The following is a 14,032-nucleotide window of genomic DNA, read 5'->3' as shown; positions in this document are numbered from 1 at the left end:
GTGGCAAATGGAGCATCACTAATCTCTCACAGATATTTTGTGATAAAAGTGTGTGCTAAACCAGAAGTCTGCAAGCACTTACACATTCAGCTTTATTCACATGCATGGTCTGGGTTTCACTTAGGTTTATTGAAGTCAGCTATGCATTTTCTTGCAGGATGCTGGTCTGAATTTGTTGATTGTTAGAGCAATTCTGTTACCAGTTAATACCTAATTACAGATATGGGGGTCTCTCTCTCTGTAAAGATGAGATCCCAGCAGCAGTGAACACTGTTCTTGCATATGGCCAAGTTGCACAGGTGTTTTTATAGCTTAATGGTTGTCCTTGGTTGACCTTTCAGTTTACTTTAATTTGTCAGAAGTGCCTCTGTTGAGCTGATGAGACTGGCTTTCAGCAGAATGGTCATTTTACCTTAGCAGAAAAGACTGTGCATCAGTCAGTAATTGATATTCCTGATTAGTGCAAGAGATATCTAAGTAGGTAAGAGTTAACCAAGTATTTGTATCTGTCTTCACCATATCCTGTCAGTCAACAAAGTTCTCCTGACTGGAGGAGGGGACTGGAGAGTATGATTCTTGATTTGTCCAGGCTCTTGTTATTTTTCTTTTGACGTTGGCTAAGTGATGAATTATTCTATGCTTTATTTCTCCTTTCGCTAAGTTTTATCAGGTTATGTTGCCTGCACATAAAAGGCTGTGAGAACTTTCAGAGTTGAGATAATGTTTAAAAGCAAGTATTTCAGTCTCCTTGTCTTTACTTTTCTCACTGTGAAAAGAAGTTCCAGGCAATGAGATCACTGGCTCTTGTGTCTCAGCATTTTCAGCTGATGGGGTACCCTGGGGTGTTCGCCCATCTCTGTCCCTGTCTCCTGTGTTTTACCAGGACTTAGAACCAGACTCTTCAATTAAGCTACTGGAGAGCAGCAGGAAGACATTGCTGCCTTTTGAAATAATCTTTGTGCTTCATTGTATGAAGAGTTTCTCAGAACTTATGATGAAAATAGATAATTTTAACTATGCAGTTATGGAATGACACTCTGAAAACAATATAGAGTGTTGTTTCATCTTCTAATATTAACATATTTATAAAGGTGCAGTTGCTAGATAATACTTTCCTTGCAGGTTTTTAATTTGTAATTCCAGGGAATTTATAACTTCACTGTGAGATGTCTTGTAAGTCTCTGAGATTCATCTCAGTGTGTGAGCAAGTAAGACATCTTTTTAGATGTCATTAAACATTTTTTAGAATTTTTGTGTCTGACAATGTTAAGGGGGGAAGAAGTGCAACCCCCTATAACTCATCAGTTTTTGTAAGTCAGAGCTCAACAGAGTTTGCTTATGAAGAGATTCCGATGCTCTACTGGGAAGTGACTTTCAGAAGTTACATTTAAAGTTTTGTGTCCTAATGTGAGTGACAGGGAAAGGATAAAGAGGGGTTCCTGTTGGCTGGCCACCATCACCAGTGATTTCACAGTGCAGCAGGGCCTGGTTCAGTGCCTTTCTCTGCTTCCTCAATAGCTGCAAATGTCACAAGGATGGAGTGGTTGCATTAAATGATTGGACTCTTAGCTGCTGAGGGTTTAGGAGTGGAAGGTTGTCAAAGGGGAAGAGGCAAGCTTCTTCTTACATGGAGTCTTTCAGACAAGATTTTTCAAATGCTGAATGCTCTGGATACTTTGGGCGAGGTTTTTATAATGTTACCTCCAGCTTGAATTTTTTTAACCTTTTCTAACATGGTCTGCATGTGTAACATGTAGAGCTCTGTATTGTAGTGTAAGAAAAAGAACAGAGCATGAGTTTCTTGGCTTTGGTTATCAGATCATGGGGTCTCTTTTGAAGTTGTTGGTGTGACATTTTACCCAAAGTACTTTGTGACTTTCACTTCCCTCATGTTCCATCTGTACATTCTGGTGCTGCTAGGTTGGGGTGCTTTGGGGTGTTTAAGCTGCATTTGCCGGGGCTGGTCCCACACCAGGAATCCCCTTGGGGGCAGTAAGGAACCGGGGGAGCCTTGGCTCCGCTGGGCAGAAGTTTCCTTCTGGGTGCGAGTTGCCCAGCACGAGGTAAAGCCCGAGCAGAAAGGGCCACTGGTCACTTTCTCATGACTTAGCAAATAGCTCCTGTGTGTGCCTGGGCAGCCTCTGCTGGGAGCACAGAGCTCTTTCCTCAGCCGGGAGAGCAAATACTGCTGCGAACTTGCGGACGGCGTGAAAGGAGCAGGCAGGGCTGTTTGCAGGAGCTGCTAAGTGTGTGTGTATCTTTTGTGGCCGTTCAACTCGGTTTGCATATACATTGTAGCTGCGTGAGAGGCGGCAAAACTGGCTTGCAAAACAACCCGAGGTCAGAACGACTTCCACACCTGCTGAGCTCTTAAAAAAGAATGAAAAGAGTGCTACAGGGCAGTTTGCTGATTCAGCGTGGCCTTACAGCTCCTGACCTTACCTTTCTGTAAGAAAACAGTTTCATCTCAGTGTAATAGTTACGTGCACCCTGTCCTGCCATGGCCCAGATCAAAAATTGCATGTAGATTTTTTTCCCCAAAACATGAATGGAGGAGAAGCATTGAATTCTGTTCTTTTTTTTTATCTACTTTATTTTTAAAATGTTAGTCTTTATTCACTTGTGCTACTTTGAATAGCTATATAAATAACCTGGGGTTCCAGTTCAGCAGCATTTAGTAAGTGTTGCTCATCTGTTCTGCTTTTTTGGGCAGCAGTAAAGGAGGTGCCTATTGTAGTGTGTTTGTTATGGTATGGCAGCTTCCTGATGCCTGAAAAGAATGCATGGAGGTCTTTTTACCCAAGATGAAACTTGGTTTTAAGATTTTGTGTGAGAGATGAATATTCCAGCATTAAAGATTAGTTTAAGTTACTGCAGCGAGTATCATTACTGGAGGAAAAGTGTTTTTCCACGTTGTAATTAACTGTTCATAGTTCACATGCCATGAGCTGGTCTCTTCAGTGTTAACTTTGAACTTCTTTCCTCTTTTGGACTCTGCAGCTCTGGTGTGACACTTTTCTCAAAAGTCTTATAGCACATGTCTAACAAAGCAAGCCTGCTAGGAAAACCTGCAGTGTGCAAAAGGATTGTGTGTTCTGGGGCAGTGAGTGGTGTTAACAGACAGTGGTGCAAGGCTTGCGGTCTGATAGAACACATTCCTCAGCTGGCCAGGCTGCATAGCAAAGATTGCTCTTGGGAAAAGTCCCCGAATTCTTTGGCTCTTAGACAGCAAAGTCATACCAGTGACATGGCTTGTTGGACCTTTTGTGAGGGGGAAGGATTTGAGATGAGTTTTGGTTTTGTTTTTCTTGAAATGCTGAGTTAAGTGCTGGAAAACTGACTTGTGTGACAGAACTATTTTTGAAATAATACTGTAGTTCTCTAAATGTAATGTTTATTTCTAAATGGTACATGTTAACAAGGAGCAAGAGAATAAAAGGAAAAACTTTATCAATGTCAGAACTTTAAAGTCTTGAATTTTCTGTTCTTCATGCAGTTTAGCGTATGTGACTGTGACCATTGTGAAATCCCGATTTTAGTTCAAAACTGAACCTAAAATAGGTGTGGTTTTTAGTCTGGTTGTTTTTTTAGCAGTGCAGTCAGTGAAGAGGAGCATGTTGTCCTGAGAGGCAGCCCTCTTGGGGCAAAAAATTATTAAAGATGGAAATAGCTGAAAGAGATGTGGGTCCAGTATTTTTTAATGCTGTGGATACAAAAGGCACCTATGGTGGTGTCTTGTTTTAGGTTCAGTTGTTTTTCTCCAAGTGCCAGTAAAACACCGGATGCTCTTTTTAAGGGTGAAGCAGAACAATGAGAGGTGATTGTAGTACCTGGTGTTTTATTTGAGCATTGTACACCCTTGTCTTCATGGGACTGTCCCTGCTCATCCCTGCAGCCCAGTTTCTCTGCAATCACCTTCCTCTCAGTGCCTGGGGAAGGAGTTTGGGAGTCCTTTACGTTCCACAGAGAATGCACGGAGGTGTGAATGTAGCTCTGTGTGAATGAAGGTCTTAACGGAGAGGATTAAGAGCAGGCTTTGATTGGCAAGTACAAGGTATTTTACTTGTATTAAAAGCACCGATTATATCTTGGCTGAATCTGCTTTGAGCCACTAAAGGTGATAAAGCAGCTCATCCTCCTGGTTGGTTGGAGTCTGATGCTTCAGATGCTAATAAGGATGATACTTGTAAGATTTTTAAAAAACCAAACAGATAATGGTGTAGATGTTTCAGTTTTGTCCCCTAAAGTTTCCTGTAGTTCAAAGAACCCAGTGAAAATATATTAATCCCACATACTAATAGAATTGGTATTTCTGGGGAGCTTCTGTAGCCTGCTGTAGGCACAGGCTCAATGCTATCTTTGTAAATAAAAAAGCATTCTTTGGTATTTTATTAAATTTCAGTGTGTGGCATTTTTGTTCATTGCTGTCTATTTTTTCTTTTATGACATAAGATTTTTAAAATTTCATTTCTTTTGGTTTTCCCATTGGTTCCTTAGTAGCTCTTAAACATTATTTCCATATTTGTTGCTGAAATGGATGGTTTTTACCCCAAGAATAGTGGTCATTTATGATGGCAAAGGGAAAGTAATCCCTCATTTTTTAAATTATAGGATAAAATGCTTCTGAGTTTGCAAACATTGCAAATTTTCACTATGGAAAAGGTATCTGTTAAGCTTATAGCCCTTGTGGAAAGACATTAGTTAGCACTTTGAAGTCCATTTTATGCAGACTAATATGACCTTATTGTAGGTGAGTTAAAGGTTATGGAAACTGAAAGCTTTCCTCAGGTTCAGGCCACGTTAAACACAGGAGCACTTCCTCTGCCATGAATGTTGAGCGTGTAATTGAGTGCTGTGCTGAATTAGGGGCTGATGTCATTGGGAATGTGCTGCAGGACTCTGCCTGTCTATTAATGTTCCTTAAGGAAAGCAGCAACCTAACGGGCCTGGAGCTGTGGGGAAATCAAACCCAACTAGTACATTTTATTTTAAATTCATTTATTCAGCCATTACTTGGCAGTTGAAGACAATTGCCTTTTTTTTTTTTTTTCTTTTAGTTTGAAAATGGTTTTGCTTCTTGAGGACTTGAGGAATATCAGAGGGACATGGGTCAGCAGGACGTGTGCTCATATTGCAGTGTCACTTACTCTCAGTTCATCCAACTACACTCTGTAAATAAACATTTCAGTGGGACCAGGTGCTTCTGGAGCCTGGAGAGTTTTAGTGCACAGGATGAATGTGTACAACAGTGTTTTAACATTTTGGGCAGATTCTTAAGTGAAGTTTGTCCTTCATTTCAAATCTGTTTTAAAGAACAGGGTGTAGACAACAAGCTGCACTAACCAAATCTGAGTACCAATGTCATGTCCCAGGCTGTCCCTTTCACACTTGTTTATACTGGAACCTATTGGAGATACTTGCTTGGGAAAATAAAGGTTGAAGAGAACATTCTAGTACTGTAGGAGTGAGCTGAGCAGCATGACACACTTAGGAGGCATCCTGTCATCATTTCATTCTGTCAGAAGAGTTTTTGGTCATACTAAAGGAATGGAAGAATATGGAGCTGCTGCAGTATCTGAGGCAGCCATTTGGTTTTCATCAATAGTGTGTGTAATTTCAATGGTTTTGAAAGTAACAAGTGGGTAAGAAGTATTTTCCTAAGAGTTCAGCAGGTTAAAATATATGGGTCTATGCAGTTGTCTTTGATTGGGGAACTGAGGAGAACATAGGAAACAACATTGGCATGTAAGTGAAGATAAAGCAGAAAAGCAAAGCTGTTTGGACGTGGGATGAGGCAGATCAGGACTTGTCCAACAGAGTATCTCCAAGGATGAGGTCCCACAGCCTTTGTGGATAAGTGTCCCAGGACTTGGCCTCCCTTGTGAGTTTTTTTCCCATGCATAAAAGAGGGATTTCCCACTGTAACTCATATCCATGGACTCTTGACCTCAAGGAAAATTATGTTGGGTTTCAGTTAAGAAAAGCAGAGGTAGATTTTAAGGATTGCAACTCACTTTCCCCAGCAAAATTAATTTATTGTCTGGAGTTCTTGATGCTTGGGAAAGATGGGTAAAGGGTGTTATAGTAATGCTAAGGTTTGTTTCCTCATTGAAAATGCAATACAGTCCCTAAGGTATCAGTGACAGTTCTCATTATGGTAAGAAAAAGCATTTTTGTTTTCTAAGTGGAACTCCTGCACATCCTTGGAAAGTTGTTCCTGTGCAGATGTGTCTCCATTTGGATCTCCCTGCTGCTCTTAGCTGTGGTGTGGCTCTCTGGACAGCTGCTGCAGTAGTGCATCAGTGGTCCCCTGAAATTGATTTTTCAGAAGGATGAAGTAGGACTTGGACTTAGTTTTAAAACATAGTTTCCATCTTTTTCTTAGCTTATTATCTCATTATCTCATACCTTGCTGAAGGTCACTGTGAACTTGCTGTGCTTGAGTTTTTTGGGCTGTTCAGGTGCTCTTGCTTCAAGTGTTTGTTCTGAATGGGGAACATATTTGGTGACTGTGGAAGGCTGATTCCTTTTCAGTGATTTCTTCAGCTGTTACCTTCAACAGTAGGGTTTTTCCTCACCCTTGCTGTCTTCAAAATACAGTGAGCACAAAACTTTGGAATGCTCTGGCTGATTAGCTGACTCCTGTGCAACTGGCTGAATTGCTGCTATTCTATTGATTGCATTACATCATTATAAAGATATTGTAAAACGTAATGGAAGTATTCTGAAACTTAACTCTTTTTTTTTTCCCTTCTCTATAGGCTCATAAGTCAGTGAACTTTGTTTCAACTCTGCTTCAGATCACTATGTCCGAGCAACTGGATTTACCAGTGAGACAGGCAGGCAAGTTTTCAAATATTTTTGTATTTCATTGTATGTGAAATGGTGCATACACACAAGTACACATGCAGATACTGTTAAAGAATTCTAATGGTTTTAAGGTCAAGCACTCAGAAGTTGGGAGTTGCTCACATTACAGTCATCACAAGCTTTTATCTGGCACCAGGAAGGAAGACAGAAAGAAAAGGTGTGTCTGGCTCTTGAATGGTTCTTCCCCTTTATCTCTAGTGAACATTCCTGGGAGAAGCAGAATAGTTTATGATGCTGGTGCACTTGGTCCAAGGAGGTCATTTAAACTTGTACTGGGAGCACTTAGGTTTCTAAACTTACTAAGTGGAAGAAAACAGATTATGTCTTTTGGAACCCTGCATATTTGCACATGAGCCATCAGTAAAATTGGATGTTGATTATTGACAGCTCCAAACATCACCTTAAAGCTGCTCTAAGTACTTGATAGAGGTTTTTAGTGCAATACTGCAGTGGGTTTTCTGACTGGTCGGGAGGGTGTGGTCTGGACTGCTTATATGGACCTTCTGTGTAGTAAACTACTCTAAGCTGTAGCCTAAACTTAGCTTGCAGTTTATTCTACTGCTTGGGGGTACTGTTCAAATGATGACTCAAAAACACTTACACTGCCCTACAAGTGTCACGTGCAGAAAGAAGTTTGAAGAAAACCTGTGAAGTTCCACCCTCCTCCATGTAAGCCAGTTAAACCCAAAGCATCCCATGGAGAGCAAGGATGGCTCATTCAAGGCCCAGCTCACAAACAGGGTGTGTTTGCAAAGCAATTATTGATAAATCTCTCTGAGGGCTTGCTGAAGTCTCATTACTTCAGTCCTGTAATAATCTGCTGAGTGTTTCTTGACCTCTGCAGACACTTTCACCTCTGAATCTTCAAAAGGTGCATATGAAATTTAGGAAGAGAAGTTGCTTTATGGACTTTTATGTGAAATTAGATTAACAGTAACTTTGTTACCAGTTTGCCATTTTAGATTACCTGTTGCATGTTGTAAGTACTTTTCCAAGTGCTGTGATTTATATTCTGCCACACAGCATCTTGGATTTGGTTGTCAAATGGTAAATGCAGGGCTTGTTCCAGGAGCCTGATTGCTACAAATTGCTGTAGCCCATAACCTGGGTATAAAGGAGCTCTGTTTCTCTAGCATTCATTCCTGGATCACTAACTTAGATTTTTTTTTTTAGGTTGTCATTAGTATTGATCAGCTTTTTTTTTCAGTTTTAATGAAAATATTGAGAAAATCATTATAATGGATTTTTCAGAAGTGTGTTGCTAAATAGTTCCACAGCTACTTACCTGAATCACAGCTAAAAGCAATACCTGTAGTATTTTTATATTAAGTGGGTGAAAGAGTATCAGTTAAGTAAATTATTGGGTTAATAACTTGCATGGTTTATGTATTTTGATTCTCCTACTTAGGAACGGACAATGATTTTGTAATTTTGATCAGTTTTGTTCTAAAAAATATTTGTTTGCAAGATGTGTTTGTTTTGTGCTTTGAATGGCTGCCAGCTGATTTGGCACTTTGTTTCACAGGGGTTATCTACTTGAAAAATATGATAACCCAGTATTGGCCGGACCGTGAAAGTGCTCCTGGGGAGATCCCACCGTACTCCATCCCAGAGGAGGACAGGCACTGCATCCGTGAGAACATTGTAGAAGCCATCATCCACTCTCCTGAGCTGATCAGGTGCACACTTGCAGCCTCTGTGTCAATTGCCTCTGGATTCTGACTCTTGGCTTTCTTTCTTTTTATATTTTCCCCCTGCCAAGATCACCCACGTGCTAAGCATCATTGTCACACACTGTGTATCCTAAACATAGAATTAATCTGGATGGAAAAACCGTTTTCAGCTTGTGTAGCATGTAGAAATTTGTAGAATATTAAGCAGAAACTACAGAACCGAAACCTTCTAAACTAAAAGGAAGTCTAAGTATGGACAGTATCTGTTGCCTCAACACTACAAGAATATTATTAAAATAATAGTAGTAACTTTTTAAGTTGTTGTGCTTTTGATTTCCAGAGTGCAGCTTACGACTTGCATTCACCACATTATCAAGTATGATTATCCAAGTCGCTGGACTGCAGTTGTGGAGAAAATTGGATTTTATCTCCAGTCTGACAATAGTGCTTGTTGGCTTGGAATTCTTCTCTGTCTTTATCAACTTGTGAAAAACTATGAGTAAGTTCTTTCTCCATATAAACCAACAACATTAATATATTGGTGTCTATTTTTTGTACTGTGTATGTTGTAACCATGTAGAATTGTTTATGGGACTGCACAAAGGTGATGGAAATGTAATCTTAGAAAGTATTCTTGGTTACTTGCTGTGCAGATGCTGGCTCATGTATCTTCTCAACTAAAAATGACAAAAACTGCCTTCATTAGAAGTTTGAATTCAGAAAAAAAGGGTGTTTTAAAACCTTAGTGTGGTAGTTGTTTTTTATTGATTGATAGCAGTAAGAAAGTCTGCTCAAAATCATGAGTTTTGCATGATTATTATTTAAATCAGGTTTAAACTTCTAAACAATTGGTACTGTAGTACTTTATGACAGTAAAAAGGTACAAAGGTTTCAAAGTGTGAAATCTGGAATGTTGGGAGCTCTGAATTAGTTAACTGACTTTGGTATGATCACTTGGGTGATCAGAGAAAAGGACAATCCTGGAGTTAGGGAATTGTGGTAGGAACTGATGGGATCCACACCTTACTCTCTCAAAGCATTGGAATGCATAACATTTCTGTTTCAGGTTCTTGATTTAAAATGTTGCATGGAAAAAATTCCATCTAATTCAATGATTTTTACGTCAGTCAGTGTAAAACAGTGAATGTCAGTTTCTCAAAAATACTTTTACAGGAATGCCATAAAAATCTTTGTAATCCCAAGTGGGAGTTTTCTTAGTGGCTGGAAATTGTAAGTCCTGGTAGGAAAGGAAAACAAAAAATTTCTCACTTGATTTTCAGCTTAAAGATCTTTAACCAGATATGCTGCAGAGATCTGGGAGCTGTAAATGAAGAAGTGAATTCTGATGATAGAAATAAATACATGTTTAGGGATCTGAGTGCACTGTGTGATAAGGCACCAGGTGTGTGTGTAGTCTCAGCTGATCAAACACTTCAGCTGAGGCCAGGAGCTGCTCCTGCTTGCTCAGCTTTCTGGTGGAGTCAGCAAGGGTGAGTTTCATGTCACCAGTCATGTAGGAATGTGCACATTTCAGTGTTGCAGTCAGTTTAGTGGGACACAAATCTGTGTGATGTTATGACTTTGATCAGGTTTTTACTGCCTGAGATGCAGGAATATTTAAGTTTTCGGGTTTTTTTCCTTAACACAGGACATAAATATCTTTGGAGCTTTTCACTTTTTTTTTCCTTCCAATTCAAACAGCAAGATCAAATGGCTGCTCTTTGCATAGTAATTTTTTTCTAGCGTTTTTCTTGTGAAAATTAGAAACGGGATTTTCCTGAGCAACATTTTATTTTAATGTTTGGGTTTCTGGTTCAGAAAATGCATGAAGACTGTATTATTGAACAGGATTTTGGAGCTCAGTATTTTGTAGTAGTTCTTACAGAACATGCCATCTGGCAGCAGACTGAGTAGTCTTTTTTTGGTTATATTTTGAAAATTTCCACTGTTCAGGAAGCTGAGTATTGATATTTAATATTAGTGAAAAATACAAAAATGTGTTTGAAAAACAAACCAAACCAAAGCTGTAACCCAGAAATCTCCCACAGGAGTCCATGAGTCTGACAAGTATTGATTGCTGAATCAAGAAACAAATGTACAATCACAAAATGATATTTTACCTTGTTATTGTCATCACCAGTATAGAAAAGATCCTACTCTGCTGTGATAACTCTTGAATCAGTTAGGAGTTTCTTGTGTATAAGTTAAAATCTGGGGCAAAAATTTCAAAATGTGGCTTCATTTCCTTTCAGGAATTTACAAGTGTTGGAGAAGGGAAGTGGAGCCTTGTTTGCAGCATGGGCAAGCTGGTGGGCTGTCCCTAGCATAGAAGGTGTGAGGTTTTACTTCAGGGATGGTTGCCTGCTTAGAGTCTGTCCCACCCTCCAGAGCAGGAGGGAATCCAGAGCCTGGAATGCCACCCTCTCTATCAGATTGTTGTCTTTGGGCAAATTAAATGGGGAGATGTGAGAGCCATCAGTGCCATGAGGCTGTGAGAGGCTCCCCAGTTTGCTTTATCCAGTGTCAGTGAAGCAATGTAGCTTCTGCAAATGTTTTGAGAAACTGTGCACTCTGGTTAATGTATTTCTTATCTGTAACACCATCTGGCTATGGCTTTATTTCCCATTCTGTCACAGGAACTGGCTGGGGGTTCTTTTTAAGTGACAGGTTGTTATGAGCTGTCATATAACCTACTTGTGCCTACACTGGGGCAAGGTGAGCTTTTCAATTTAAAGGCACCTGCAACAACTACAAAACTGGTTTTGTTCTTCTCTAAAGGTACAAGAAACCAGAGGAGCGGAGTCCCTTGATAGCTGCAATGCAACATTTTCTGCCAGTCCTGAAGGACAGCTTCATTCAGCTCCTGAATGATCCATCAGACCAGTCTGTCCTCATCCAGAAACAGATCTTCAAAATATTTTATGCCCTTGTCCAGGTAAAAAAACATTGTATATATTTGAACAATAATTTAAAGCATTATGCTTTTCCTTAAAATAGTGAATGACAGAAATATTACAGTATTAGATTACAGCTGAATCATTTTCTCTACTACTCAGCTCCATGAATCACAAGTTTCTGATTGTCTTGTGCTTTTACTTTTGAGCAGTGCTATTCTTGTTGGCATTAGATAGAAGTTACACATACCATCCTCTAAGGTAGGGTGTTTGCTGAAAACCAGTTAGAAAATGAGTTTTCTGAGGACAGATTGTGGAGGCCAGCCTACAGAGAGTTACCAGTGTAAATATAGCAGTTTGGAATGGAACTGCTGTTAAATGCTTCAGAAAGTAGAGTAACATCCATTTAAGTAGCATTTTAGCATTGCATAAGCACAATGAATTGGAGCAAAGACCTCTAGCACCTTTGAGGATATTTAGGATATAGGTTAGATGGTGTTGAGTTCTTTAGCCTGGTTTTTGTGGTAAATTTCTATCTTTTGTTGTATCAGGAAAGATTTGAAAGCTAAAATATTTGAACTGTAAAAGTAACATAAATTTATTATAAAGCAGGTAAAAAATAATTTCTTTTTGCTTTTTATTAACCAGTACACATTACCTCTGGAGTTGATAAATCAGCAAAACCTGGCTGAGTGGATAGAAATCCTGAAGACTGTTGTTGATAGGGATGTACCAGCTGTAAGTGGCTTTTGGCTATTTATGTCTTTAAGTTTAAGTGTTTTTCATTCACTAGAATGTAATTTCTGCGTTCTTTTTTCTCTACAGATGCCAAGAAAATAATAAATAAAAAAGATTAGGCTGTATGGGGAGTTTCAATGAGACTAAACAAATTTTAAAAATATGTAGCTTGTATGCAAGTTCTATTTTTAAATTATAGCAAAGCTTATTTTGGCTTCTTGTTTCAAAAATTTATTGATCATTTAGGCATATTTCATGAGATTTATTTTTAGATATGCTCTGCTTCATACTTCTGTTAAACTAGAAGTTCAAATGGCAGGTTAAAAACAAGATATACTGTGTAGTTGTTCTAAATACATATAATTTGAACTCTTTGTGAATAATTGGTAAATAATGTCTCTTCCCCCGACCCCCCCCAAAGGAAACCCTTCAAGTTGATGAAGATGATAGACCTGAGTTGCCTTGGTGGAAATGCAAGAAGTGGGCTTTGCATATCTTAGCTAGGCTCTTTGAGAGGTATTTTCTCTTCCATTATTATTTTCAAAAAACCTCCAAGCAAACATTCAAGTCAGTAATATTGCTGCAGCCTTGAGTTTACATACTTGCTTCTAATTGTAGGTATGGAAGCCCTGGAAATGTTTCCAAGGAGTACAATGAGTTTGCTGAAGTTTTCTTGAAGGCCTTCGCTGTTGGTGTTCAGCAAGTAAGAAACACTGAGTGTGGGGGGAGTGCTAGGATAAGTTTAGAGTTAGTACTGGTTGCTTATTTCATTATCTGCTGAAAAGGCTTCTTGCTCCTATTCACATTGGTATGCAAAGCAGTGATGTCTGTGGGCTAAAAAAAAAGAAAAGACTGATAAAGAAATTAGCAATTTGCCACATATCACAATCCTCTTTCCACTTACAAGCCCTCAGATGAGCTTCAGACAAATGGTACCAATTTTTTTCCTTTCTGAAAGAGATTGGGTGTATGTGGTTTAGTTGGCCTTTTAAACTCTGATACAGGTTATTTTTACTTAAAATTTGTAAATGCTAAATTTTCAGCCTTCTGCAAGAGCCTGATCAAGCAGAGGCTCTCTTAGGAGACAGGTAATTCTGATTCTCCCTTTCCACTCATCTCCCTGTTTTGGGGTTGCCACTTCTGCTGTGTTTTACAGTCTGCTGTATGCAAATAATCTTTGGATTAATTAAAAACTTCAGGTATGTTTTTATGAAATTATCTCCTATTTGGTTTATAAATACCTTTATTCTAAGGTGATTAAAATATAAATATATATAAAATATAGAATAGACTATTGATTTATGAAAATCTCACAGTGCAGAATGTTTTCTTCAAAGCCTTTGAGTCAGACAAACAGTTCTTGGTTCAGTTTCAGTTCTCTTAATTTCTAATGAAATTATAATGAATTACAGGACTTTTAAAGAGGAAATGTAGAGAAAGTGTCTCATAAATCCATGCATTTTGAAGGTTGGCCAAAGTATGGAAAGCATTTTTCACATGGAGTGTGAGGCAATATATCCCAACCTTCTGCTCAGGGAAGTGGTGTCAGCTTTGTTTGCTGAGGTGCTCACCTGTCACCTCTAGGGGACATTAGACAGATAATTATTGCATGTTCTTTAGGGCCTTACTGGTTGCTTTGCACTTCCAAGATAAAATCAAGTTCTGACAAAGGGCTATGGCCAGTCTTTGAAAAGATAATTTTAACAGTTTGACAAAATGCTCGTTTTTCTTTACATTCTCTTTGAATCAATTTTGATCCTTATTGTTATTGCAGCTAGAAGCACCTAAGAATTCAGGTATTTAAAGAAAACTGCTAAAAAAAACAATATTTGGCAGGCTTAGGGTGTTCCTAAACAA

The 14,032-nt window shown here is 39.0% G+C and overlaps 1 protein-coding gene across 1 annotated transcript in view; it reads left to right on the top strand.

The window, feature by feature from the left end:
- Nucleotides 1–14,032, top strand: part of IPO7 (importin 7) — a 34,336-nt gene that overhangs the window by 1,887 nt on the left and 18,417 nt on the right. Inside the window, exons 2-8 of the mRNA XM_058806218.1 lie at nucleotides 6,762–6,843; nucleotides 8,396–8,549; nucleotides 8,884–9,042; nucleotides 11,322–11,478; nucleotides 12,086–12,175; nucleotides 12,597–12,691; nucleotides 12,794–12,878. Coding sequence (XP_058662201.1) covers nucleotides 6,762–6,843; nucleotides 8,396–8,549; nucleotides 8,884–9,042; nucleotides 11,322–11,478; nucleotides 12,086–12,175; nucleotides 12,597–12,691; nucleotides 12,794–12,878 — 822 coding nt within the window. The remainder of the gene's footprint in view (nucleotides 1–6,761; nucleotides 6,844–8,395; nucleotides 8,550–8,883; nucleotides 9,043–11,321; nucleotides 11,479–12,085; nucleotides 12,176–12,596; nucleotides 12,692–12,793; nucleotides 12,879–14,032) is intronic.

The sequence above is a fragment of the Ammospiza caudacuta genome, chromosome 6 (genome assembly GCF_027887145.1).
Source record: "Ammospiza caudacuta isolate bAmmCau1 chromosome 6, bAmmCau1.pri, whole genome shotgun sequence".
In the NCBI taxonomy this organism is placed as follows: domain Eukaryota; kingdom Metazoa; phylum Chordata; class Aves; order Passeriformes; family Passerellidae; genus Ammospiza; species Ammospiza caudacuta.
This window is presented reverse-complemented; position numbering and strand designations above follow the sequence as displayed.